General features: G+C 41.7%; 5 protein-coding genes across 7 annotated transcripts; 3 read left to right on the top strand and 2 right to left on the bottom strand.

The window, feature by feature from the left end:
- Window positions 1-1,037: 1,037 nt before the first annotated feature.
- On the top strand, window positions 1,038-12,133 carry cd63 (CD63 molecule). 2 transcript variants are annotated; one of them, XM_076166159.1, is made up of 8 exons: window positions 1,038-1,187; window positions 1,813-1,898; window positions 3,566-3,754; window positions 3,870-3,944; window positions 4,033-4,131; window positions 4,366-4,509; window positions 4,638-4,721; window positions 12,053-12,133. In XM_076166159.1, the coding sequence occupies exons 2-8, from the start codon at window positions 1,833-1,835 to the stop codon at window positions 12,116-12,118; spliced, it is 723 nt and encodes a 240-aa protein (XP_076022274.1). In that variant the 5' UTR covers window positions 1,038-1,187; window positions 1,813-1,832; the 3' UTR covers window positions 12,119-12,133. The 2 variants fall into 2 exon arrangements, with proteins under 2 accessions (XP_076022274.1, XP_076022272.1); XM_076166157.1 differs by lacking the exon at window positions 12,053-12,133 and adding an exon at window positions 4,861-6,990 and having other exon boundaries at window positions 1,039-1,187.
- Window positions 8,800-9,712, top strand: LOC143012845 (CD63 antigen-like). Its single transcript, XM_076166172.1, has 3 exons — window positions 8,800-8,955; window positions 9,043-9,105; window positions 9,440-9,712. Exons 1-3 carry the CDS (start codon window positions 8,800-8,802, stop codon window positions 9,710-9,712), a joined length of 492 nt encoding a protein of 163 aa, XP_076022287.1.
- A 443-nt stretch (window positions 12,134-12,576) lies between the features above and the next one.
- Window positions 12,577-16,372, bottom strand: letmd1 (LETM1 domain containing 1). Its single transcript, XM_076166156.1, has 9 exons — window positions 16,240-16,372; window positions 15,623-15,777; window positions 15,339-15,454; window positions 15,105-15,187; window positions 14,704-14,890; window positions 14,440-14,541; window positions 14,143-14,295; window positions 13,949-14,045; window positions 12,577-13,871 (listed from the first exon to the last, which is right to left on the bottom strand). The coding sequence occupies exons 1-9, from the start codon at window positions 16,353-16,355 to the stop codon at window positions 13,795-13,797; spliced, it is 1,086 nt and encodes a 361-aa protein (XP_076022271.1). The 5' UTR covers window positions 16,356-16,372; the 3' UTR covers window positions 12,577-13,794.
- A 242-nt stretch (window positions 16,373-16,614) lies between these two features.
- gtsf1 (gametocyte specific factor 1) lies at window positions 16,615-19,408 on the top strand. Of its 2 annotated transcripts, none has more exons than XM_076166853.1 (7): window positions 16,615-16,782; window positions 17,356-17,446; window positions 17,568-17,677; window positions 17,763-17,886; window positions 17,962-18,051; window positions 18,642-18,687; window positions 18,798-19,408. In XM_076166853.1, exons 1-7 carry the CDS (start codon window positions 16,714-16,716, stop codon window positions 18,871-18,873), a joined length of 606 nt encoding a protein of 201 aa, XP_076022968.1. In that variant the 5' UTR covers window positions 16,615-16,713; the 3' UTR covers window positions 18,874-19,408. The 2 variants fall into 2 exon arrangements, with proteins under 2 accessions (XP_076022968.1, XP_076022969.1); XM_076166854.1 differs by lacking the exon at window positions 16,615-16,782 and adding an exon at window positions 16,823-16,922.
- Window positions 19,409-22,269: 2,861 nt separating this feature from the next.
- On the bottom strand, window positions 22,270-27,091 carry nr4a1 (nuclear receptor subfamily 4, group A, member 1). The gene is made up of 7 exons (XM_076167171.1): window positions 27,002-27,091; window positions 25,399-26,186; window positions 25,110-25,239; window positions 24,853-25,016; window positions 24,562-24,764; window positions 24,271-24,449; window positions 22,270-23,278 (listed from the first exon to the last, which is right to left on the bottom strand). The coding sequence occupies exons 2-7, from the start codon at window positions 26,182-26,184 to the stop codon at window positions 23,022-23,024; spliced, it is 1,719 nt and encodes a 572-aa protein (XP_076023286.1). The 5' UTR covers window positions 26,185-26,186; window positions 27,002-27,091; the 3' UTR covers window positions 22,270-23,021.
- Window positions 27,092-27,297: the final 206 nt, after the last annotated feature.

Genomic DNA, 27,297 nt, shown 5'->3' with positions numbered 1-27,297 from the left:
GTTGTGTTTTAGGGCATAAAAACACTGATACACTTCATATGCTGAGGACCAATGATTGATTATTCCCCCAGGTAACATCCAGATCACAAACCTCGTTTTACATTATATGTAATATAATGTATATTGTATGTATATATGTATATTATGTGTTAAATACAGGCAGTTTTCAGTACAGGTTTGACCTGAAGTTCTTTTATCTACCTGTGTTGAACGCACTTATTGGAAGTCGCTTTGGATAAAAGCGTCTGCTAAATGACCGTAATGTAATGTAATGTAATGTAAGTTTGCCAGCATTTCAGCGTGGTAGTGATTGTAGACCAACAATTTAGAGAAAACACAATAAAATGATTGTTCATATTCATACAAAAAGAGGATAATTGAAATACCTTGCAAATGTTGCTTAAACAGTCAGTTATCCAACAGACCACATGTTCAGGCAGAGGAAGTGACTCAGTAACTAAAAGAGGAAATATTTGAGGAAATGGGTTTCTCACTGGTCAGCCTGTGGAACTGCCATCATCTCTCGTCAGTGAGAGTTGAGTGGACGATGAATCACCTCGGAAATTGTCCTGTTGTTGGATAGGAGAAGAGGATACTGAGTCAGATCTGGGTTAATGTTTATGATGCCTTCTAGTACTATTGTAAATGTCACTGTTACCAGGGAAAGTTAGCATTTTCAGACACCTGAGCTGAATGACGTAATATTTAGAGGCTGAGACTTTAAGCTGTTCCATGTGAAATGTCCCTCTAAAGTGTCTTCATTCTAAAGTGCTGCTTAGCTTTGATCCTGTGTTGCATCCTTTGTTGCATTTCGACTGAGTGGAATTCACTACACATCCATAGGGCGGCTGATGTTGTCCTCCTCAGTGTGTCAGTGAAGAAAGTATTGTCTCGATTGGTTTCTTCATTGGATCACGTCACAAGATATCTCTTGATGCTGAGGTTTCACAATGATGGCTTAGTGCCTGATGATTATGTATTTCTATTAAAATCTACAGGGATGTAGTAGGAAAACGTGATGGCCCTGAAGGCAGCATATCTGTGGGTTTTGGAGGAGGAGGTGGAGGAGGAGGAGGAGGAGGAAGAGGAACTACAAAACGCAAAACTGAGAAGTTGCGTTGAAGTTGCTGCACTCCGTCACCATCTTGCCTCAATTTGCGGAGTTATTAAGACTATTCCTCTCTAAGGTAAGCGGGGACCGACATGGAGAACCAACAGCTGGATACAGAACAGCTGGAGGATATTTTCCTGTCTCAAAATGTCTTCAAAAGAAGAAGAGAGAGGGGGGTTTCTTCGGGCAGTCAGGGTGTTGTTTTATTAGTTCTTCTTATAAGTGAATAGGACGAGGTGTCGTGCTTGATGTAATCTGTTCTGGAACAACAGCTTCTATTGTTCCTGTTTCTGATTAACTGCCCGGGCTCCTCCGGTCCTGGCCGCACCTCTCACCCGTTTAACGGCATCAAACGGTTTTTCATAAAGCCTAACATGTACAATTTTCATGTATAAGTTAGATATCATTGTTAAAATCACAGTTGTAACTTTGCTAATGGATGACATCACTTTGTTTTGGTAAGGACACCTCGGTTGTTTATTGAAATAGTGTTCGAGTATGACAAAGTTGAAAGTCTAAAAATGTATATTTGACTTTGTAATGTTGTGTTTTCTAACTCAACAACGTCAAGGAAAGTTACCGAATGTGGCCGCGCGCGTGATCTAGGCTCACCCTAGAGGTGACACATCTGTTGTCGAAGATGAGGCGAGACCTGCCACTAAAGCCACGCTGATGTCCTTCTTTGTTTGTGTTTGATCCAGGAAACAGATTGTGATCCACCATGGGGCTGGAGGGAGGAATGAAATGTGTCAAGTTCCTACTTTTCTTCTTCAACTTCTTGTTCTGGGTGAGTAGCTGCACTTTAGCTTAAACCATTTTTACTATAAAAAAGGAAGTCACAGTGAGGGATCATGTAATCAAATCTGCTTACTTGCTACATTTTGCATGTGAAAGTGTTTTGCCCCAAGTGTAGTACCGTATTTTATACTTCCGTGAGTTTTCTATGAATTCTATTTTCGTGATCCTGGTCCGTGTAGTCATTTGGGCCATCAGCTGACAACCACACACACTCACACAACACGTCACTCACACAATGATCTACAGCTTCCTCTGGCATTCCCTATGGTAGTTACTTATGAACTTAAAGGGGGTGTTAAATGATAAAGTACTGTAAATGTCTCGGCTTCTGTATTGTGTGTTGGAATTGCAAAGTGAAACAGCATCATGTGACCTGTCCACCTTAATGCCTTTTATTTTTTCTTGCATTACTAACATAATAATGCCACTGAACACTACAGTGATGACGGCGATGCAGATAATCATGTTGCACAACAGGAAGTGCACAAGACTAAATTCTTTGTTCCTGTATAGATTTTGGTGATATTGAGGATAAGTCTCCTCTGTCTCTTCTCAGACTTCCCTTGTCCTTGTTGCGGTTCACTCCTTTATGTTTTTCTTTGCTTACCTTCAGCCACCTATTTTGCTCTGCTTTAAATATTGACTTTGGTGTTCCTCCTAGGGAGAGGTTGACAGCTGTGATACTGACTAAACACCAGTCTACTCCTTCATGCCTTTAATGTGTCATCTGAGATTAAGGATACAGATGAATCATTTTCTTTTAAGTTCATCAGATAGGCTTTTGCAGAATTTGGCAAACTCAAAAAAATGAACATTGTCTTAATTAGTAGTAATAGTAGTTTAGCAGGTTTGTTATAGAGTAGTGTAGGGATGTAAAGAAACAACTCACAGTGCAATTTAACCCGCAGTAGAGAAAGGTATTGCATCCTGTGTTATTTCCTTTATGTGTTTGTGTTTGCTTAGTGACACTTCTGTTAGGGGCGTTAAGGTGATTGTGAATGTTCCGACTTGCATTGAAGCGTGAGAGCAATGCTGCTTTATATGGAGCAAACGTGGGCTGACAACATTGTTGAATAACGATGGTCCAAGCCAAGTTCAATGTCCTTGACATTTGAAATAAAGTCAAGTGTAGTATTTCATGCCAGTTTATATTCATGATTAGATTTAATAATGAACCATTTGCTTATGTGGGTGTCCCAGTAAATTAGTACCATCACAAACACAGTAGCATCTTAGGGTTTTGGCAGTATTGACCTATAATTCACAGATTTAAGAAAAAAAAACTGTTTGCAGTCTGTGGAGTGTCAGTGTGTCAATATTGCCCTGACCTTTGCTTGAATTGGATCATCGATGTGTCATCCATGAGGACACCGCCCACGTTGCGTTTAAAAAAAGCAAATGTTTGAAATGCAGTTCACTGTGATGTTTGCATTAGAGGCTGTGGATCTTCACGGGATTGTGGTCAAACTGTTCACCCAGCCAGTGTTTCACAAAGGCTCTGTCACCACACACACACACACACAACAATGACACAGACAGGAAATGAGCGGTGTTGTAACTTCGTCTCATTTGACCAGAGATCATATGATAAGAAATAAGTAGAAATTGTGAAAACGTAATTTTGTATCCTAAACAAAGCCTCTTTTGTCTCTACAGCTATGTGGTCTAGCCCTGATTATCGTGGGAATCATGGTACAGGTTTCTGTGCACAAAACCATGATGATCCATGATCCAACATCCTCCGTAGCTCCGATTGTTGTCATCGGAGTGGGAGTAGTCATTTTCTTCATCGCCTTCTTTGGCTGCTGTGGTGCCTGGAAGGAGAACTACTGCATGGTCACCACGGTAATGCATAAAGGGCAGAGTCTGTTTATTGACAAATGAGCAAGAAAGTCTAAAGAATTCTGTGGTACTACTGTGTGAATGTAGATAGGGGAATAACCAGTTTTTTCCTCCTCAGTTTGCCATCCTGCTCTCTCTGATTATCATTGCTGAGATTGCAGCAGCCATTGCTGGATACATCTTCAGGCGCAGAGTGAGTGTAAAACTTCCCTGTGTGTTTTTCTTACATAGCTTGCAGAGAAGTCGTTTAATTTGGCTTCCATGTTATGTCTTCCATCTAGCTCAAGGTTATTGTCCACGACAGCCTCAACGAAATGATAACCAAATACAGCAACAGCTCCGATGAATTCAGACATACTGTGGATCAGATGCAGGAGGATGTAAGTACTGTGTAAACACTCACTATTTACTTAACTTGACACCACCTTTACATAACACTGCTCTGTCCTGCTGGTCGGTGCTGCGTGATGTGATAAGGCTTCTTTGTTTTCTGCTTCTGTTCTATTTTATACTGTATACACTGGCCATATAAACACCAGCAAGTCATCTGACATTTAAATCCTGTACTGTGATCACACCCTGTTCATTTTCACTCTGTGTATTTACATGGACAGCTGAAATGCTGTGGCGTGAACAGCTCTGCTGACTGGAAGCACTTCAAGCCTGATGGCAAATCGGTGCCTGACTCGTGCTGTGTGAATGTCACCAAGGGCTGTGGAACCAAGACATTGGCAGATCCCATAAAAGTGAACCAGCAGGTAAAACATCACTGGCTTTTGTTGAGGAACATGATTTTACACACAATTTTCCTTGAGGCAGCACTTCTCATCAAACAATTCAGCCTGTATGAGTGTGGATCAATCTAACTTGTTTGTTTGTGATCCAGGGTTGTGGCCATGCTTTGCAGGAGGTGTTGGAGACAAATATTCAGTGGGTGATTGTTGCAGCTCTTGTTATTGCGTTCCTGCAGGTGTGTAAGACAAATACATGACAGCATTTTGCACAACACATCCGGTCCATCACATTAAGTGTTTCCACCTAGTAATCCCTCATTGCTAGTAGGTTCAGGATACACACGTGTTTCTGACTGCTTGTATTTTTCTTTCCAGATAATGGGCATCGTGTTCGCCTGTTTGTTAATGAGAGGAATCCGCAGTGGATATGAAGTCATGTGATTCAGTATCACACCTGAAGAGGAGTTGACTATTCAGGTCACTTAGTGGAAGCTTATTTACAAACTTTCAGCTGTTCCATATATCAAATGTAATTGACAGAGCAATATATTTTTCTCTGTAGCGATTGTAAAATATACTGCTTAGACACTGCATTTATGTAGGACGCAAACACACTTGGTTGAGATCAACATTCGCTTTCATGTCTGATGCATTTTCTTGTTGGTGGTGGTGAAGAATTCTAAAATCTTTTACTCTGCGATGATTGTGGGTCTGTGTTTTTCAGTGAATGTCTTTCAATAGTCTGCTTGCCGACAACAAAGCTGAGAGCTGAGCCGAGCTTGGAAAAATAATCTTTTCTGTTGGCTGTGCAATATAAAGCGCTATCCAGCGGCTGCAGAGATTGCTAATTGCTGCTCAACAAAAAAAACGCTGCAGAAAGAGGAGAGCAGGCATACATGTATGTATGTGTGTGTATGTATATACATCAATACAACAAGCACCATTCATCCCAATAGCCTCCAAACTTGCCAAAAACATTAGTTCAGGGATACAACATTTGCACAAGGTGCTTTTCACTTAATTGAAATAAAATTTGCATTTTACAGTAACCATTAACAAAGGTCAAGAGAATGAGAGAGTTAGCATTTACCTTCTTCAGCCTGTGTTCGCTCTCGGCCAGCTCTGCTCCGCCTTCAGGGCAAAGAGAGGCAGCAGCCTGAAAGTTTTCACTCATGGTGATGAGAAGGGCATAACAGACAACATTGTTTAAATGGAGCTGCTATAATTCTATGTGTATGCCAAAACTACACAGCCATCTTCAGGGGACTGCACTTGTGTACAGTGAAGAGGGTCAGCATGAAGGAGCTGGCTGCTGGGCTGCGAGGTGCTACAGGACACAGAGCCAATCAGAGAGGAGGCCTGTATGCCACATTGCCTTGATGGTAAGGAGTCAGCAGATGGGGAACAAGTGATAGTCCTCAAGTCCTCAAAGTCAGCAAGCAAAGAGTGCTCCACAGTCCACTGACACAGATTTGGGTACTTGCAGTGTGTTTTGTTTTTGGAGCATAACAATGTTTTTAGAATTGATTTTTTAAGTGTTGTGCTGCAGTTTGTGAATGGGACAACCTTGTACAGGACATTGTAGACTGAAACACTTAATGCGCAGCCAGTTTGATAAGGACCAATGTTTGTTTACAGGTAACACTTAGACCACACACAACCTTTCAGCCTGATAGTGACTGTAGAGCCACAATTTACAGTTTACAATATTGTAAAATACACAGACCCACACCCTAAGGTCAGTTGGAAAATTGGTGAATTGGGGCCATTTCTGCTAATATTACAGAACACATAATCAAAAACGATCAATCAATACAGCTTTAGACCAACACATAATCACAATGATTGTTCATATTCATACAAAAAGAGGATCATTGAAATACCTTGCAAATGTTGCTTAAACAGTCAGTTATCCAACAGACCACATGTTCAGGCAGAGGAAGTGACTCAGTAACTAAAAGAGGAAATATTTGAGGAAATGGGTTTCTCACTGGTCAGCCTGTGGAACTGCCATCATCTCTCGTCAATGAGAGTTGAGTGGACGATGAATCACCTCGGAAATTGTCCTGTTGTTGGATAGGAGAAGAGGACACTGAGTCAGATCTGGGTTAATGTTTATGATGCCTTCTAGTACTATTGTAAATGTCACTGTTACCAGGTAGAGTTGGAATTTTCAGACACCTGAGCTGAATTATGTAATATTTAGAGGCTGAGACTTTAAGCTGTTCCATGTGAAATTTCTCTCTAAAGTGTCTTCATTCTAAAGTGCTGCTTAGCTTTGATCCTTTGTTGCATTTTGACTGAGATTAATTAACAATTACACATCCATAGGACGACTGATGTTGTCCTCTCCATTGTGCCAGTGGAGAAAGTATTATTGTCTTGTTTTGATTGATTTCTATCATTCCACACATAACACTGTACTGTTTCCTCTGCCTGTGTAAAGCACTTTTAACAGCCTTGTGTTTGAAATGTGCAATACAAATAAAGTTACCTTGCCTTCCACTATCAGTTTAATATTCTGATTATTTCTGACTAAGTACTGGAAAGTTCAAGAAATCAGATTTACAACTGTTGTGTACCTGTGGAAACATGAGGGCCTCTGGAGAAGTCTCATGTATCTTTTTAGGCAATGGGCGTAAAATCTACTGCACCGTTGACCGTACTGATATGAAATTACAAAATCATTTGACATCATATTTAGTGAATGGTGTTGTTGGCGTTATAAATGTGTACGCCCCCCCCTGGAAAATTGCTGGCCCCCCAATTTGGAGCCTCACAATGAAGACACCGCAGGCTATTATATCTAAATTAGCCTCAACATTACTTATCATTTTAAATAAAATCCTTTACCACCTGTGATGACTCTGGGGCTATACATGATAATTTGGTTCTATAATTACAATAATATAATGTTTTGCATTTGTGAAATTTTGGAATTAAGAAAACCATTAGAATAATGTTGTTATTTTTGTTTGGGGGAGGTTACTACTAACAAAACTAAAGGGTGGTCAAGTGGAGACGTTCTGATCCTTTTGGCCCATTAGAGTTCAAACACCTGCACAGCTGCTCTGTCTGCTCAGTATAATTCACATCCTCATCACAGGTAACTGAGTCTACTGGAGCTGAACTGATGTCCTCCATCTGCAGACTGGTGATGGTTGTTGCCAGTTTCATGTCTCTCTGTCTTTGATGGTCTATGCAGTTAGAGACATACCTTTCATTTTCTCAACTACCTATTTGTTTTGTTTTTGTCTGAGAATATGCACTGATATTTTAATGAACGACTCTTTTGTGTATTCACCATCTGTAAATAGTCTGGTCTGGTTTAGTGAAGTGCTGGTTGTAATCTGTTCTGGAACAAAGCTTCCAGTGTTCCCGTGTTCTGTCCATCCAGACTGCAGCTCACCCTAGAGGTGACATATCTGTGCTGAAGAGGAAGCAATACCTGCTTCTAAAGCCTGTGTGATGGCCTTCACTGGGTCCCCTACATGCTTTACAGTTGATTACGTCACATGGAACAGAATATGATCATTGTTAATTGAATGAGTTCCAGTGTGCAGGCTGCTCATATCACAGCTCACAATAATGTTCACACTGTTCAGCAATGGAAAACCTGAAGAAATCACACACTTGTTTATTTGATTTTGATCCGGGAAACATTGTGATCTACCATTAGCCTGGACGGAAGAATGAAATGGGTCAAGATCCTGCTTTTTGCCCTCAGCGTCCTTTTCTGCGTGAGTAGCTGCATAGTGCTTATAGCATTGTAACTATGAAAAGGAAGCTCAGTGAGAGATCGTGTAAATAAATCTGCTGTGGTTGCTAGAGTTTGCAAGTGAAAGTGTTTTGCTGTAGTAGTATTTTCAACTTCTGTGAGGTTTCTGACTTTGACTATAAATTCTGTTTTTGTGATCCATGTCAACCACACACACTCACACAACATACGGCTCACCCAATGACCTATAGTGTCCTAATTCTGCACTCCGTTGTAGGCAAGGGTGTTTAATGAAAACATACTGTAAATGGTGCAACCATAATAAAACACTTGAGTCTAGAATTCAACCTGAAAGAAAAGAAAAGTCACGTTGAAACTTCTTTATTAGTGAGAGAGGCAAGATGTTTGTATTAGATGTTTGAATTAGAGGCTCTGGATCTCCAAGGGATTGTGAGCAGTGTTGTAACTTCATCTCTTTTGACCAGAGATCATAGGATAAGAAATTAGTAGATATTGTGAAAACATAATTTTGAATCCTAAACTAAACCTCTTTTTTCTCTGCAGATATGTGGTCTAACACTGAATTAATGGTACTCATGTTACAGTTTGTTGTCAACCACACCTTGAAAATCCATGATCCAGATGCCTCCATAGATCTGCTTCTTATAATAGTATTGGGAGTAGGTCTTTTGTTCACAGCCTTCTTTGGCTGCTGTGGTGCCTGGAAGGAGAACTACTGCATTGTCACCACGGTAATCCATATTATTGCAAGAAATTCTTAGGAATTCTGTGGGAAAACAGTGGGTAGAGATTAGGGAATAACCTTTTTTTTCTCTTAGTTTGCCATCCTGCTCTCTCTGATTAGCATTGCTGATACTGTATTAGGAATAGTCATCTGTAGAGTGAGTATAAAACTTCAGTGTGTTTGTCTTTCATAGCAGCTTGCAGAGAAGTGGTTTTATTTGGCTACCATGTAATGTCTTCCATCTAGGGTGGCCCTGGAACCTCACCCCATGGGGAAACTATAAATTAATACAATCCCAGCCATCACAAGGTTGTGGATCATATGCAGGAGAATGTTAGTACTGTGTAAACACTCACTGTTTACTTAGCTTGACATCACTTTACATCACACTGCTCTGTCCTGCTGGTTGGTGCTGCGTGATGTGATAAGGCTTCTTTGCTTTCTGCTTCTGTTCTATTTTATACTGAATACACTGGCTACATAAACATCAGCGAGTCATCTGCGGTTTAATCCTGTATGGTGATCACACCCTTTTTAATTTTGACTCTGTGTATTTACATGGACAGCTGAAATGCTGTGGCGTGAACAGCTCTGCTGACTGGAAGCACTTCAAGCCTGATGGCAAATCGGTGCCTGACTCGTGCTGTGTGAATGTTACCAAGGGCTGTGGAACCGGGACATTGGCAGATCCCATAAAAGTGCACCAGAAGGTAGAACATCAGTGGCTTTTGTTGAGGAACATGGTGAAGTACAATTTTCCTTGAGGCAGCACTTCTCATCAAACAATTCAGCCTGTATGAGTGGGGATCAATCTAACTTGTTTGTTTGTGATGCAGGGTTGTAGCCATGCTTTAGAGTAATGTAAAGAAACAGTCTAGAATTCAACCTGAAAGCAAAGAAAAGTCACATAAAAACTCCTTTATTAATGATAGAGGAAAGTGCAAGATTAATTTATTTTAATTTCCAAGTCGATATTACACATTAACAACACTTGTTGTCTTGTATGCAGTAATTTCTCTCTTTCATTCATCTATATTTTTTATTTGATCACTTATGTTCCAGGCACCGCACCATGTCATCCATACATCATCATTTGAGTTGTTGTGTATGGAATCCAGATTTAACAGAGCATAATGATTCACTGCATGTAACAAGTATTATTATTGGCAGAAATTACCTATAATTCATGGTTTTTAACAAAATGTTTGCAGACTGTGGAGTTGTCAATATTGCCCTGACCTTTACTTGAATTGGATCATCGATGTGTCATCCATGAGATCCACCACCCGGGCCAGTTTTCTGTTTGATATGCAGTTCACTGTGATGTTTGCATTAGAGGCGCTGGATCTTCACGGGATTGTGGTCAAACAGTTCACCCAGCCAGTGTTTTACAATGGCTCTGTCACCACACACACACAACAATGACACAGACAGGAAATGAGCAGTGTTGTAACTTCATCTCATTTGACCAGAGATCATATGATAAGAAATAAGCAGAAATTGTGAAAACATAATTTTATATCCATAAATTAACTTACTAAGCTTTTGTCACTATAACTATGTGGTCAAGCACTGATTATCATGGGAATCATGGTACAGGTTTTTGTGCACAAAACCATGCTGATCCATGATCCAACAGCCTCTTGAGCTCCGATTATTGTAATCAGAGTGGGAGTAGTTATTTTCTTCATAGCCTTCTTTGGCTGCTGTGGTGAACTACTGCATGGTCACCACGGTAATCCGTATTATTGCAAGAGATTCTTAGGAATTCTGTGGTAGAAGAAGAAGATGAAAACGCACTTTATTTAATCCCCAAGGGGAAACTGTTCCTCACTCAGTTGTTTTTATATACATGACATGTACACAGATTAGGAAAATGTACTTTTATACAAACACTCTCATGCTTACACAGGCCGTATACAAGTAATAGTGGAACGATGCAGAGTGAGAGGGGCTGCCCCTTGCAGGCGCTCGGGAGCAATTTGGGGGTTAGGTGCCTTGCTCAAGGGCACTTCGGCAGTGCCCAGAGGATGCGCTGGCATCCCTCCAGCTACAAGTCAATCTTCAACTTGAACCGGCAGACTGAGCAAGTCCCCTACAGACTGAGCTACTACCGACCCCAAAGCTACTGCCGCCCCCCTACAACAGTGGGTGGAGATTAGGGAATAACCAGTTTTTTCTTTCTCTCAGTTTGCCATCCTGCTCTTTCTGATTATTATTGTGGAGATTGTAACAGCCTTTGCTGGATTCTCCTTCAGGTTCTGAGCGAGTGTGTTTGTTACATAGCAGTAGCAGAGAAGTGGTTTTATTTGGCTTTCATGTTATGTCTTTCATCTCACTCATGTATAATTTCTCCAACAGCAAAGAGGAAATGATAACCAAATACAATACCAGCTCCCCTGAATCGAAGGTTGTGGATCAGCTGCTGGAGAATGTAAATATTGTGTAAACACTCACTATTTACTTAGCTTGACGTCACCTTGACATCACACTGCTCTGTCCTGCTGGTCGGTGCTGCATGATGTGATAAGGCGTCTTTGCTTTCTGCTTCTGCTCTATTTTATACTGTATACACTGGCCATACAAACATCCGTGGTCAAATCCTGTACTATGATCACACCCTGTTCATTTTCACTCTGTGTATTTACATGGACAGTGGCGTCAGCAGCTCTGCTGACTGGAAGCACTTCAAGCCTGATGGGAAATCGGTGCCTGACTCGTGCTGTGTGAATGTTACCAAGGGCTGTGGAACCGGGACATTGGCAGATCCCTTAAAAGTGCACCAGAAGGTAGAACATCAGTGACTTTTGTTGGGGAACATGATGAAGTACAATTTTACTTCAGGCAACACATCTCATCAAACAATTCAGCCTGTATGAGCCTGCATGCCATCCCCGCAGGTGGATGTAGAGAGACATGCTAATAAGATCATTTCTTCAGCTATAGTTACTGTGTTCCTACAGGTATGTAGGAGAAATACATGACAACAATTTGCACAACATATCCCGTCCATCCCATTTAGTGTTTCCACCAAGTAATCCACTCCATTGCTAGTAGGTTCAGGATACACACGTGTTTCTGACTGCTTGTATTTTTCTTTCCAGGTAATGGGCATCGTGTTCGCCTGTTTGTTAATGAGAGGAATCCGCAGTGGATATGAAGTCATGTGATTCAGTATAACACCTGAGAAGGAGTGAACTATCCAGGTCACTTATTGGAAGCCTCATTTACAAGCTTTCTGTTGTTCCATATGTCAGATGTAATAAATATATATATTTTTCTCTTTATTGATTGTAAAATATGTTTTAGACACACATTAATGTAGGACACAAAGACAAGTTCACTTTCAAGCCTGATGGATTTTCTTGTTGGTGGTGAGGAATTACAAAATCTGTTACTCAGCGTATTCTGTTTTGATGCCGAGATTTTATGTCTTGCTGTTTTTTTAGGTTCTAATTTTTATTTCAGTTTCTTTAAATTAAATCTGACTTTGCTTGAACTGCAAATACATGCATCATAAAGGATTTTATTTTTGACACAGTTCCATATACAATGTTTACAATTGGCACAGCAACAGAACATTCAAAACCAAAAAACAGTTTTATATACAGAGCATAATTTTCTGAACTTTTGCAACACAAATTTCAAAGGCATTGCACCCCAAAAAGTGTGAAAGACACAGGAAGAGAGAGACATTTCCTCTTTCACACTTTACTGAAACTGAACACCACGCTTGTGCCGTTCCCCCACGTTTGGTTACAGAAGTGGGAGAAGCAAGAGAATATCACGTAAACAATCGGGTGGAGCCATAAAGTGCCATCATGACTCTGTTTTAAACAGTCCGCAGTGCTTCAGAGAGAGTACATGTGCTGCTCCAAAAAAAACAAGGTTTGTAAATCCTGTAACTCTACAATTCACTGAATTCAATGTCCCACAACACCAGCTTCACTGCAACTGAACAACTAATACTCTATCAACAACATTGTGCCTTCATCTTTATCTGATTGTTCCCTGCTAAATGCCCCGTCCTCATAACTGTCACACAAAATGTTCCTTTACATATCAAAATCTCAAACATCTGCTCTGACAATGAGGAAGAGCAGGGGACAAGTCACTACAGGAGGTAAAACGGTACACAAAACTAGCTGTATTTGTAGGACGGGGATGTGTCTGGATACATTTACTATTCAGCAAGCAAAAGGTGCTGCTGAATTGCTACAATATCCTGTTCAGCATTCCATTCTTTGCAAATATGTAACGTTTTATGTCAGAAGTAAACTGAAGTAGAAGTCTACGCCTTATTGTGTTAACTGCCGATGCTGCGTCAGGTACCCACAGAAATACCTTAGCTTCACTACTAAATATAGTTCGATGTATAAAAAAAAATAGTCATGAGGTCCAGCGTTACATGTTTTAAACAATAAGAGCTGCAATGTGGGATTTTGAAGGGATGTAAATGAAATTACCCAAGTTCTGTCCATCAAAAACCATCATAAAAGAGGAGGTCCATAAACCCCAGTATTATTAGCTAAACCCAAATCTGAACTTTGTTGGCTCTCACATCTGTAATCAGACTGATTACTCGAATTATGAAGTGTCCAAACCTGATGCTAAACTTGGGTTCAGGACACATATACAGCAAATATACAGAATAGACACTGTGCAGAATTTTACTAGAGCCCTATTTTGCTTTTTGATCTGTAGTTCAACAGAAACATTTTGCCCAGTGCAGATTTAAAATAATTTCATTGGCAGAAAGGAGATGCTGACAACTCTTAGGATGTTGTGCTACCCAGTACAACAGAAAAGAGCAGAAAGGAAATGGCTGAATGACCCACGCTTCCTGTCAATGGCGGCTGGGACTGCGTGGGTAGTTGGCAGAGAGCAGTACGATGCAGTGCAAGAGCAGTGATGCCTCCGACTCTGAAATATAAATCGTGTAAGATTAAACAGCCACAACAGACTAAACAGCTGGTACAAATAATACATATGTAAGATACCTTTTAATGAAGAGGAAACCTGGAGCCACTGGGACAACCAGTCACGGCAATGATTAATGCCAAGATCCTCCGAATTGATCCCCCTTACATGACAAGCCTAGAAAGAGGATAATCATTGTGTTGTATATATAAGGTATACAAATGAATGTCCATGAATGTGAGTCCTGCCAGTGAAGCCCTGAAGTGCAACTGACCTGTCTGAGTTCAGAGTCATTGAGCTCCTGAGGGCCCAGCCTGCTGAGGGCTCGGTCCAGCTGGAGGAGCTCCAGGGTGTGACTGTTGAGCCGCCGGCCAACGAGGAAACCCGGGAGTCGTGGTGTGAGGAACAGCAGGGGGGAGAGGTTTCTCTTGATGGCCATAGAAAAAAAACAGACAGAAAAGAACAATGGCATTCTAGTTAGATTCACTGAGGCTTTTTGCATTGTATATCAACGGAGTGAGCAGTTCTCTAGTTTGAGCAGTGAAGAGTCATACAGGATGCTTTAACTGACCATTTGAGCCACGCTCATCCTCTTCATACCCAGTGGGGGTCCAGAAAATAGACCTCGCACAGCAAGGACATCAGACAGAGTTGGGTTTGCTCCGTTTTGCACCTGAAAAAAGGCAGGAACTCATACAGATAAATCCCTGTGTGACATAGGACACTTTACACTGGTCCAGACTGCATATGCACTTTCATACTATGGACACAGAATCAGTTAATGCTCAATATTTCCGATTATGCCTTTTTTTTTTTGTTGCAATTTCTCACTTACTTTGGTGCAGAGGACCTTGAGACGAACCTGAAGGTGGCCCTCTTTGATCTGGCGGCTTGTGTTCTCCAGCCCCTTGAGCACTGGCCAATGTTGCTGGGCTCTGAGAGAATGGTACGCTCTCCGAAACTCAACTTGTTGCTTTGGAGTCCAGAAATGAGGGATCAGGAGCTGACGTGGGAAGAAGTACCTGATGTTGAAGAGGAGGGAGGGGAGGGGGGGGAACTCACAATGTTACAGAAAAAAATACATGTTGACCGGGCAGGAAGGAAGATACCATACATTGTAGGCCACCACAATGTAGCATTACTGTAAGATAGCCGTCAATCATTTCAGTTTGCTTTGCTGGATATGAACCTGAGTGACGACTGCAATGAAAAAGTAGTTATATCAGAGTAACTCACATCAAGACAAAAACCAGGTAGTTGGCAAAGGGAGGGATGGATATCAGCACCAGTGGGATCGCTTTGATCAAGTCTCTGCGAAACTAAAACAAATATAATATAAGTATTTGATGTAAACATTACAGACCATCCCCTGTCAATCAATGGCAAGGTATTCTTTGAAAATTACTGTTAGGCTTGTATCTACCCGATTACCAAAGTGTATTATTTTGGTGATGCAGCACATTGACCCACCTGCCTGAGTTTCTCCATATCCCTGTAGGGCAAATCCTTCACCTGTATTCCACTAGAGAGCACCTTCGCTTTAATCCTCCTCACCTCTTTGGCATCGCTGATTAGTAGCTTGACACCTGGAATAATATACAGTAGAATGTGTATGATAACTGTATCGATTTGTCAAAAAGAGAAGGATGGGTTGACATTTCACATTCCAATTTGGTCTGTCAGGTCCTTTACATGGGGGACATTAAATTATAGCTATGGCTTTAAGATGCAAATAAGTGTATCGGTGTATTTACCTTCCCAAAAAGTGTGATATAGCAGATAAAAGCGGGGGAATCGCCTTTTGAGGAAACCTTGATATTTGTCATTAGCCCACTGGAACCTGGATACAACATATCGACCGAGGCCTTGTCTGACTTTGGATGACGAATAGTGTCTACACACGGACAACCTGGAACAAGAGTGAATCAATAACATCATGATGGAACATTCTCACAATTTATTAACATGCTTATGAATCATCTCTCTATTTAAAAGAGAAAGACTAAAGTACTAACATGCACAACTCCAATCGGACGTGGCACATTTGGTTCAGTTTTTCTTATCTAAAATCGGTTGGCTGGTGTTACAGATTAATGAGTGTCCAGATCAATTGGTGACATAATTATTGTTTATTATTATTGTGTTTTGGAGGTGACGCTTTATCTGAATAAATGTAACTCGTTGTGTTTCAAAATGTTTTCCGTCTGAATACTTTAATAGTTGCCAAATTTAGCCATGCAATAAAATATGGTCTCTTTGATCTTGAACACCGGCTAACAACTGAGCTGACAGCTAACTAGCTTAGCAGGATATCAGACAGCAACGCCAGGTGACAAATGGCGAATGAGCCATGACAAAGCTTTAGCTGTACCTGGGCTGGCAGGACACATACGGCGATTTCAGGGCGGCCAGTGTCCTGTGCGTTCTAAAACCACACAGTCGAGCCAAAGACAACTTGATACACAAACCCGAAGAGGACAGCGCCATGTTTGACAGGGTGAATTCCGCTTTGTTACCGTAATGGCGAATGTATCTGTTACCGTAATACACAATGGGCTGTCTCGTCACAGATTGAGCGCCACGGACAGCACCAGTGCGAATTAAGTGCTAAATAAAGTAAACTAAAGCAGCAAGTGCATATTTCGAATTGCCATGAGTGCAAAGCAGACAATGATGGAAATGCAACGCATCACTGAACAGGGAAACAGACCAAAATGTAGGCCAATGAGGCTGGACGAGGAGAGGGAAACTGAAGAGTCACACTTTGGTGGCATCATTCCGCAAAGTAAAATGTTTTCAACTTCATGTTTTCGTCGTTCGTCTGACATTAGAACAGAAGGCCAAAATGAAGGAACTGGGCCATGTTGGCAGCGCCGCGGACAACAAATTGGGGGCGGTACAGGAGAGGAACCAGGTCGGGAGGTTATAAATTTTAAATCACTGTAAGGCGCCGGAGTCTGTAACTGCAACCGCATTGTACTGCTCGTTGATTGTGCTGTTTGGGTTTTTAACATCGTGTTTTAACAGTTAATAACATTTGCATCATCTTCCCAGGTAAGATGATTCATAAATATTCATTACTTTATACTAGCAAAGCGGCATGGCGATGTTTGGCTAGTTGACTTGGCTGCGTGACTGCGGCCCTCGATTAAGGGGGGTGGGGGGTGTTTCTTTAAAACAATGTCAAACTTTTTAAGGAAAGGGACATTGTTGGTCATCTGCCAAGACACCCGGCGGCTTTTTGTTTTTAACGTGAACACAGCCGAAGTTGTACCTACGCCGATAGATTTCCGCTTTGATTTGGAACCGTTGAACTTTCAGTAGTCAGAAGTTTCGCCCCCACAATCTTAATGTATAAAGAAATGGCCACGAAACGCTGATTAAACGCTTGTCTCAGTGTTGCAATGTGTGTTTTGTTCCTTTGTTAATGCATAGACGTTTATAAATTGCATAGGTTAACTTCTAGCTCCATGTTTGTACCTCCTAGATGGCAAACACTATCCGCTTCGGCTTCAGTGCTGCCCTAGGTAACATTGCTACAGGTACCTCGGAGAGAGCGCTGGAAGCGGACGACTTTGGTAATGCACCGGCCTCCTCTCCCTCATATTCAACACATCATAATCTACTTACCAACCTACTACTCTGGTTGTTTATGTGTGATCTGCTTTAGTTTGCATGTTTATCTCCTCTGTTTCAAAGATGTCAGAGCACACAACAATGACCCCGATAAACTCATCAGGTGTCCTTTCGACAAAAGTCACCAGATCAGGGTCTCCCGCTTTCCGTATCACCTGGTCAAGTGCAGCAAGGTCAGTAGATTGCTCGAAATACCTTGAGGGAACGAGGAAAATCAACGTGACAGCAAATTGAACTTTGTCTCTGTTACTGTGGTAGAATCATCCTGAACTGGCCAGGGAGCTTCAAACGTGTCCGTACAATGCACGCCACCTGGTGCCCAGGAATGAGTTGGCCCATCACAGCGAGACCTGTGAGGACAGAGTGTTTGTGAACCAAGCTGGTAAGGTTATCCCTCCTCTTGTGTTTTACAATTAAGATTCTGAGATAACTGGTGAGTTGATATTTCTGTCCATAGCCACAGAAAGTGAAAGTCAATGGAAGTGGCAGGCTCCAGTCGGCCCTTGGAGAAACCTTGGGGAAACCATGACGGAGGACTGGGAGGAAGGTGACTGACGTTTGAATGAGTTTAGTGTTTTTGAAACAAACAAGTTAGGCAAAGTTAAAAGTAGTTTCAACATGTAAACAAATTAGTTCGGGTTCTGATATCAAGATAATTTGCACAATAACCAAATTGATTTGTCAGAAACATTCTCTCTCACCTTTAAATGTATTGACACATCTATCCACTTTCTTTCAGTTTAATTAGAACAACAAACGTGCAAGGAAAATGCTTCCAGAAACCTCCTGCTCCTCTGGTGTGAAATATATGCAGCACGTCAAGTCCACTATAGGCTATTTGCAGACTGGCCTCTTTTGATGGGAGCACACACGTAGCCACATTAAGAAATCGAGTGTTAACAAAGGGTGCTCCCTGGTGGCCTAAGGGTCATGCCAAACAATCGTCAACAATTAAATCTTGCCAAATCCTTTATCAACACGCCAAGAGTACGCCCCAGGCTTCCCACAGCTCACGTGTACAGTAAATGTTCTTTGAACAGCACTGCATACACAACACTAATCCTACTATCCTCCTATTAAAACAACCATGCTTAAATCGTTAATGTTCATTAAAGGTAACAGCTGTTCTTCTTACAGAGGCAGATGAACACGCTACTCCGTTTGTGTGGGGCACACATCCACAGTAAGTTGAGAGCATCACCACTTCACCACCTTTGACATTGTCACCTCTTCTTTCTTATTTGATGATGTTTGGACTTTTGTTAACGGACTCCAATTTGTATTTCCATGCAGAGTGAAGCTGGGACCCACCAATAACCTCGGGCCCAGTGTGAGAGCACCAGATACTTTACCATGGGCAAAGCCTTGAATGTACAATACTTTACAGTGTAATTCGTAGCATGACCACATGATGGCAGTGTATAGTTTGAGTCACTCGGATGCAAGCCAAGCTCTGTTATCATAAATTCTGCTCCCTTTCAAATCTCAACGCTGTCATATCACCGGGCATTATTCATTTCATGTGACGACTGTCTATTTTTGCTGAGGCTATTATTAGAAGTGTTCAGGGAGCCACTGGGTTGCCCTGTCACCGTTTGAGAAATCAAGATATGACTCCTGAGAACGAGTGTGCGTGCAGGACATGCAGCCTTTGGGTTCAACTGCTTTACCAGGGCCTCCTTGCATTATATTTCTTGTTTAACCCAGTTTACAGAGAAGGTTGTTTCCCCGCTCAGATGAACATACATTTGATGTTTTCTTTGATAATTTTAAGAAATGTAAAACTGTTGGGCTCAGCACTAAACAGTTGAAATCCATTTTCATCCATTTGTTCTGGATTATCCAACATTTCTAATAAAAGTTTTGCATGAAAATTGTATAGGACTCTTGGCACATTTTCTTTGATATAGCAAAAATTCTTAAAATAAAGTTTCTTCTTTACATACAGGAAGTGTGTGTGTGTGTGTGTGTGTGAAAAATCCATGCTGTTCTGTAGGTTAAGTGTGAGCCTAATCCAGGTGTGGGACCTTTCAGCAGCATTCTGTCATATCACCAGGCATTATTAATTTCATGTGACGACTGTCTATTTTTGTTGAGGCTATTATTAGAAGTGTTCAGGGAGCCACTGGGTTGCCCTGTCACCGTTTCAGAAGTCAAGATATGACTCCTCAGAACACAGTGTGCGTGCAGGACATGCAGCCTTTGGGTTCAACTGCTTAACCAGGGCCTCCTTGCTGAAAGAGGAACCTCACAGCACATGACTTTATAATGTGCATCATATTTCTTGTTAAACCCAGTTTACAGAGTAGGTGGTTGCCCCGCTCAGCTGAACATACATTTAATGTTTTCTTTGATTATTTTAAGAAATTGAAGTCTCAGCACTCAGAATAGGGTTTTACAGATCTTGATCAATGATTTGTCACTGTAAAAAGTTTGAACCTTTCCTATTTTTGTTATAATTTCTGTCAAGTCTCTATCTACATATCTGCCAAGTAATCACATATTGTAAATGAAACTAGCCTAGTACAACACACTGCCACCTGGGCTATAGAAATCTACTGGAGCAAGGAAATTGATCACTTGGCCAAATCATTTCCCATATGAATGACTTGATTAAATCTCAAATTGTAATTTGAATGTAATGTTGGTATTACCCCTGAGGGTGGTGAGTTCAATAAACAATATGTTCCCCTTCAGGTGGTACTTATCACTTGAAGGTTGCTGTCTCTGTTACTAGCACTCATATATCAGCTGCTGGCATTGGTGGAATTGATTCTTTATGGCAACAAAATTGTTATGTCATACATAAAGTCACCTAAAAGCAGGACCTGGAAACAAAGCATGTCTTATGGAAGACAGTGATGATGTCAGGAGCAATGGGTCTCTGTCCCTCTGCCAGTCACATTGAGACATGACCCTTTCACCCTTGCTGTGCCCAGGCAGGCTGCTGGACTCTGCAAACAAGTTTCGGGCATGCACACCAGGCTTGTCACCTCCAAGAGAAACCAAAGCCTCTCTGTTATTCTCGTTGTATAGTAGTGACATTCTCATATTCTCACAGACACTAATATCATGCACAAGCGGTGGCAGACAGTTTGGGCTCTGCATTTGGTTTCTAATCCTGTAACTCTGTCTGAACCTATAATCCTCTATGATCACTGCCGTTTCATATGCACCTTCTGCTTCTTCACTTTCTACTGAGATTAGATGTGAGAGAGCTGTCCATGGCATCATTTATCATTATTTATCACTAAGAGTGTCACCTAAGTAAATTATGTAATATTATGTATCACAGTGCTGGTGACTTCATCCACTATCTCTTATTGCTTTAGGCCTACATCTGCTGCAAGCTCAGTTGAGTCTAAGTCTTCCAGCTCTATATTAAGTTACTTTCCAGCACCTCACAAGGAAGGTTCAAATCTGTAACTCTAGAGAAGTATGTCCCAGTCAGTTGCTGGAATTTAGTTATTTCTCCTCCTCCATCACCATTTCTCCAACTCCTGGGAAAACAGATCACTTCACGATCATCAGCGCATAAATCTCCTTGGATTTGTCCCTGTGACTGACGCATACCAAGGGTCAGGATGGGATCACAGTACACCTGGGATGGGATCACAGTACACGCCTGCTGCAGCCGAAGATGGACATGGAGAAGCGGCGAGCAATGGCCTGATTGAGCTCACTGAATGGATGAAATACAATATTTGAAGTTAAGTGTGAGGACATTCCCTATTGTTTCTGATAACTGCTTAGTGCACAGAATGCTGTGTACTGTGTATAATCGGACAAATAAACATAATACTTTGCACACTTGCAGAATAATATTCTCTCCTATTTAGTTATTTTGCAATGTTAAAGACAAATAGAGTTCAGCTGTTGATTGTATACATTTGATGAACATGCTGCTCTCTCCTCCAACTTCATTGTCTATCACATGGTTTAGTGTGTGTACTGTGTGTGTATTTTTGATAATTTTATGAAAAAATAGCCCCCATACTAAATGTTTCTATATACTTGTAACTTATAGTACATGTACATGGCTGTGTGACTGCAGTATGTTCCATAGTTTGAGAATACAGTGGATGTAGACTGTATCCTCAGTCTGCTGTGTGTATATTCCAGGTCCTGTCATGTCCCAGACTGGTTATTTATAATCCTCTGTCTTGCTGCTGACTGCCTCTACAGTTCAGTATCTGCCTACTTTAGATGCTCCTGCTGTCTGGTGTCTTCATTTGGCTCTGGACATTCACAAACCTTTCACACATACAGTGCAACATCTCTAATTGATAGCTGATAACAGTTCTGTGCAGAGGATTTAGAGACTGATAATAGTTTAGTGTTGCCAACATATTAACAGTTGCACCTGTGAGAGCTGTAAATCATCTTTGATGTCTTTTTCTAGCAGTAGGACGGGTACATTCACATTTGAACATGTATGCATGTGACAGTGTAGCATTGTACAATGATGAAGTGGTGTGGGTCACTTGAGACTGGAGAGGGAATTCCATAGGCTTCTAAAAAGAGACCAGTACATAACTGGGGGGGGGGGGGGAGGGGGGACGCAGGGGAGAAGAGTCAGTACAGTTTACTCCAGCCTTCATACAGCCTGCTGCTGCCACATTATGATACTCAGCACTGCAAATAAGAAATGATTAAATGTTGATGCAGATTTTTGGGTTATTTACCATGATGACAAAGCGGTTCACTTTTTCTTGCAAATGAGCTAATTGTCCCCCCACAATAAATAGTTGCAATCTAATCAGAATTAAAGATGCATTTTTTTTATTGAAAACCCAACATAAAGTCACTAAATAACAAAGTGTGCTTTTGTACAAGCTCAAATAACAAAAGCAATTAGAATAGGCATTACATTTTCATTTCATGTGGCACTGCAATGAAAGACTTGTTTAAGTATGTAAATATGACACGCCCAAAACAAACCAGGTGTGTGTATAAGAAAGTCATATACCAGAATGTTTAAAATATGTTACAAAAAGGACCAGTGTCTTAGACGGATGATGTACAGTGTATTAGCTGCTCGCTGATGTTTATTGTGTGTCTTTGTTAGATATTTTTTGTGCAATCTATAGCACATATTGCCCTCAATGGCGCAGGTATTGTTTATGTTTTATGTCAATTTAAGTGAAATAATTCAACCTTTGTCATCCTTCCTATACCGAAAGTTTACATTTCCATTCATGGCACCTTGTTGCATGTAAACAGTGTCAGTTTGGTCCATGAGCTGGCCATTTCTAACTGCATCTAAAAGGCAATTCCCTGGAAAAACAAACTGGCAAAAGAAATGTGAAGCGATATCTTCATCCTATAATGACATGTCATTATAACATTGTTAAATGCTTAGAGACGTAGGATTCGGAAGTTGCCCTTTTCCTCCAGAGCTTTGTATTCCTTAATGATCCTTGCAGTATCTTTCTACTGTATATACGACAAGAACAAATGCTGAGTCTGTCTTCCTGGCTTTCATAAACTGTATACCAGCTGGTGGATCTCACTCTTTCAAAAAGGAAGTGTATCCATGAATATTTTTTCAACGATGGGCGGAGGAGGTACAAGATCTTCCAGTTTAAGGTAGAAAATGCGCTGTAGGCCTTGTATGCAAAGTGTCCTGAGTTCCGGCAGCTTCCCAAGCAGTCTGGACAAATAATTGGGCCGCAAGGAGTCAGAAGAGCAGCCTGAGACATGATCTTTAAGGCAGGTGATAAGCTGGTTCTGCATGTCCTCCACACGTTTTGGCTCTTTAAGGCCGTGTCGGTCTGTTGAGAAGAACAAGTCGTATGTCAGAGACTGAGTGGGTCCAAAGGAGAGACAATCACATTCATGCCTGTTGTTGCTCGCAGACAGTTTAGTTCATAACAGTAGAAGCACAGGCATAACTGGTGATACAAATGTTGGCCCTGTTCCATTTAGGAGTGCTGATGAGCCCTGACACTGACACAACTAAATGGAATGCTTAGCATAATTAACAACACCTGTGTTTGACAAGCTGTAGTGTGCATTCTGATAGAGGTCAGGGTTAGGGTCAGGGTTAGGGTCAGGGTTAGGGCACTGTGGTTGTGTTAGGAAAATCTATTTATAATACATTAAGTGACTTCAGTGGACACATGTTGCTGTTGTCTGTCCTGCCAGCGTTGCTACATTGGGGCAATTCCTTGGCTTGAATGTAAATCTATGCTGTGGTTATGTTTAGTACACAGTACCATATATTAAATCTCTCCAGCACTGTACGTGAGGTCATGTTAATGTTTATCATACACCTGTTGTGTCTTGTATTGTATAACTGTCCACGACAAACAAAGCCAAACAACAGCAACAAGAAGAATGTGAGTGCTGTGTGTCCATTTATTTGTTTTGCAAGTCTACTTGTCAACATGACTTATAACATCAGATTTCAGTGAAATGTTGAGGAAAGCTAGAAATTAATCAATGAATAGTTCCACAATTAATGACTAGCATTTCACAAAACTGGATTTGGTATTTAGCACCACCATGTGGCCGTTCATACGACACTAAACTTGGATCCTGGATTCCATGGTTACTTTGACACAGTTAAAGATCCAGATGCAAAGTGAGCTTTTCTAAACAATTATTATGATTACTCAAATAACAGAACATAATAATCATTTAAATTTAGAGGATGCTACTGTGAGTTCTATCCAGGTGGAACTAAGTTGGGAAGAAGCTAATTGACCTAAACACAAGCAGCGTTCCATAGCTGCATAATGGGGTGTGTGATTGAAACACTCACCGGTGATGATCACCAGGGCTGTGAGACAGGAGAAGGAGGAAACATCAAGTGTCATGCGATGAAGGCTTTGAGAAAACTCCAAGATGGAGTCAATCCAGTCTCCAAAGCCCCGGACACACTGCATCTTATAAAGCACAACCCCATTACAGAAGATCAGCTTGTCTGTCTCGGGATTGGACCTTTAAATGATGGTACAAAGGATGCTTTGGTTAAAACCAAACTGAGTAGAACTACATGTTGTGTGTAATCACAGCTTAACACCATTGGCGAGGGTTTGAGAGTCGTACTCACCGATATGCAAGACGCAGGATGAATAATTCAACAAATGCAGATTCCAGCAGCAGTTCCTGATCCTCTGCGCAGAACTCAGAGAAACCTGGGATGCTGGTTGCCCATGTCTTGATGACCTCCATGGAAGCCGTGAGCAAGTCATAGAACTGCTGAATGTCACTGGCGTCCTCTTTCTCCGACACTTTCACCACCGTCTCTTGATACTGGAATTTTGCAACAACAAATACGCTCAGACACATATTCAGGCACCTTCTGTCCCAATTCTACCTGCAACCTTTCACATCCTCTTACCTTAGAGTAATCTAGATTCCCGGTGCCAGGGTTTGAGTCAATGTGAGCCCTCACAAGAGACGCAATCATGCTCACTGGAGAGACGGTTGAGGTCAACTCCTGGATGACTTTTGGCTTGGAAGGAAGGCGACCTCTTCGTCCTTTAAGGCTGTCCGTCCTCACAACTGCATAGATGTAATATTCACTGTGAATTTGCCTTTATTGTCATGTTTCACATATCTTCATTTCCGTTGAGGGATTGGCCGCATCTCACTCACCTTCCTTCACCATGCCTACTGCCAGACACTTTTGGAAACGGCAAAATTGACATCGATTCCTCCTCCTCTTGTCCACAGGACAGTCCTTATTGGCAAGGCAAACATACTTGGAATTTTTTTGGACAGTGCGCTGCAAAAATTAAAAAAGTGAATTAGTTGTTTTAAATGAAGAATGAGGCAACATATTCAGTTCAATGACATGTATTCCTTTTCTTATTGAGGTTACCTAATGTGTATCGAAATGCAGCCTGTAATGAATTGGTTACATAGACAGAACAAGTCTTATTACCTTGAAAAACCCTTTGCATCCCTCACAGGTGCGAACCCCATAGTGCTGACAGGAGGCATTGTCCCCACACACAGCACAGCGGCCCTCATTTCCACTGGGACCTTTTAAATTGGGCGATAAGCTTTCATCCAGCTGGTCAGTGTTGTCTAGGCTACAAGGTTGATCCAATGCTAAAGGGGGAAAGGTCAAGGCAGAGGGGTGGGGTTGGTTCAAAGTGAATGTGCCTTGATCTCGTAAGTGAGATTGGCCCAAATGAGACATATCCCCCACAGACCCTGGGCCAAAGGTGAAGAAAGAGGGAGGTTGTGTCACTGATGTCTCCTCAGCTTGCCAGTACCCCGGGGTGGGAGAATAAGGACCAAAGGCTGAATCCCAGGCAGACGCAGGTTGACTCATATACCCAGGGGTTGAGGGAGAGGAGGCCGACGTTGGGCTCCCAAAGTAATCGGATCCACCAGGCGACAAGGCCTCGTCCAGGTAACTCAGTGTGAGCGCTCCCGGGTAGCAGCCGTAAACCTTGAAGTCGTCCGGCTTTATGGAGGATCCTTGACCTGATGGTGGCGTGACATGGGCAGGAGCTGCGGTGAACTGACAGGAGTACGAGTCAAATTCCCCCGCGTACGTGCCAACCAGGGAGCTGATGCTGGGTAAGGGCGGTGCGGTGAGGTGGTCCAGCGGGCTGCTCATATCCATGACCAGCCTGGAGATAAAGTCTGCACTCTGGATCTCAGAGCTGGCAAGGCCGCTCTCGTGCTGAGATCCATGCTGGGGGTGTACGCAAGTCATGGCTGCAAGAGAGAAGTCATTCAATATGCAACCTTTAATGTAGAGCCTAGAGAGCTGCTTGCTATTAAAAGCGTTCACATATCATACTACCAGCTATAGATTGTAGTATCATGTTTATATCGTCTATATAGTCTGCTGCATATGCCTGGAGACTGTGTGGAGTTGATTTTCATAGAGAGGCAACATGCCAAAGTTTTCTGAATCTGAATCTGAGCCAACATAAGGGGCATAAGTCATACAGAGGAAGGCTCCACAGTGATAAAGTTCAGAGTATGTTTTGATATCTCAGTTGTATTGTGTAACTTCTTTTTGTATAAGTTACTTTAGTACAAATATAAATGACGAAGCTGAACTATTGTGTTTCTCCTCAAAGTTGAATCAATTTCCACAGCTGTTTGGTATCATTCTGCTCTTCATCGCTGCCCTGTTGTACTTTGTGTTTGCTGTGAGTTTTGCATTATTGTCTTAAGGATGACATCACAAGAAATCACTGTTGACTGTCACTAGATGGACCTTGTCTCTTTAACTTAACAGGTCCAGCACAGATTGAACATTTACAAACAATGTGAGTTGAAGTTACATTTTACTCGAAATGACTTGACTTGAAAACACATTTTTCCCATATTTGCCTCTACACGTGAGCTTATGCATCCCTGTGAGTTTGGCAATGGAAAGAGGCAGTTTCCTAATAGCAGCATTGTCACCAATAGTTGTTCAATTCTATAAGAATCTATGTTATATCTACAGTAAGTTCAGCTTTTTAACAGATAGTAACATCAAATGATTGACACCCAGTTGATCCACACGTGTGTCTTACCTGTGGCGCCCTTTTATAAAGCTCTTAAACAGTCTGTAGTCCATAAACAATAGTTAATCATCCTCCTGTGTTTTGCAGCAGAGATTCAGTCGCTCTCACTGAGCTCCGCCACACTTTATACTTGAAGCTTCAGAGTCCCCGTGACGTCACAGAAAGTTTCCAAACAAGGGTGGGCGGTGGGCGGGGAGATTTCCAGCTCCGGGCCAATCAGAGCGCGCGTTTCAGAGAATGGTCGTTGAATGACGCAGGTAGGGATTCCGTTGACGCGCGAACGGCGAAGAACCACAGCATTGTCT

Source organism: Genypterus blacodes, unplaced genomic scaffold, assembly GCF_046128005.1.
Source record: "Genypterus blacodes isolate CSIRO-AG114 ecotype Tasmania unplaced genomic scaffold, CSIRO-AGI_Gbla_v1 ptg000156l_1, whole genome shotgun sequence".
NCBI lineage: Eukaryota > Metazoa > Chordata > Actinopteri > Ophidiiformes > Ophidiidae > Genypterus > Genypterus blacodes.
This window is presented reverse-complemented; position numbering and strand designations above follow the sequence as displayed.

Coding starts and splice junctions, on each gene's coding strand:
- cd63 (XM_076166159.1), top strand. CDS start 1,833: ATGGGGCTGGAGGGAGGAATGAAATGTGTCAAGTTCCTACTTTTCTTC. Junction 1,899..3,565: donor TCTTCAACTTCTTGTTCTGG/GTGAGTAGCTGC, acceptor TTGTCTCTACAG/CTATGTGGTCTAGCCCTGAT. Junction 3,945..4,032: donor GATACATCTTCAGGCGCAGA/GTGAGTGTAAAA, acceptor TCTTCCATCTAG/CTCAAGGTTATTGTCCACGA.
- LOC143012845 (XM_076166172.1), top strand. CDS start 8,800: ATGTTACAGTTTGTTGTCAACCACACCTTGAAAATCCATGATCCAGAT. Junction 8,956..9,042: donor ACTACTGCATTGTCACCACG/GTAATCCATATT, acceptor TTTTTCTCTTAG/TTTGCCATCCTGCTCTCTCT. Junction 9,106..9,439: donor TAGGAATAGTCATCTGTAGA/GTGAGTATAAAA, acceptor CATAAACATCAG/CGAGTCATCTGCGGTTTAAT.
- letmd1 (XM_076166156.1), bottom strand. CDS start 16,355: ATGGCGCTGTCCTCTTCGGGTTTGTGTATCAAGTTGTCTTTGGCTCGA. Junction 15,778..16,239: donor TATGTGTCCTGCCAGCCCAG/GTACAGCTAAAG, acceptor CTCTTGTTCCAG/GTTGTCCGTGTGTAGACACT. Junction 13,872..13,948: donor GGTTTCCTCTTCATTAAAAG/GTATCTTACATA, acceptor TTTATATTTCAG/AGTCGGAGGCATCACTGCTC.
- gtsf1 (XM_076166853.1), top strand. CDS start 16,714: ATGAAGGAACTGGGCCATGTTGGCAGCGCCGCGGACAACAAATTGGGG. Junction 17,678..17,762: donor ACCTGGTCAAGTGCAGCAAG/GTCAGTAGATTG, acceptor TTACTGTGGTAG/AATCATCCTGAACTGGCCAG. Junction 18,052..18,641: donor GACGGAGGACTGGGAGGAAG/GTGACTGACGTT, acceptor TTCTTCTTACAG/AGGCAGATGAACACGCTACT.
- nr4a1 (XM_076167171.1), bottom strand. CDS start 26,184: ATGACTTGCGTACACCCCCAGCATGGATCTCAGCACGAGAGCGGCCTT. Junction 25,240..25,398: donor GATGCAAAGGGTTTTTCAAG/GTAATAAGACTT, acceptor TAATTTTTGCAG/CGCACTGTCCAAAAAAATTC. Junction 25,017..25,109: donor AGTAGGCATGGTGAAGGAAG/GTGAGTGAGATG, acceptor ACATCTATGCAG/TTGTGAGGACGGACAGCCTT.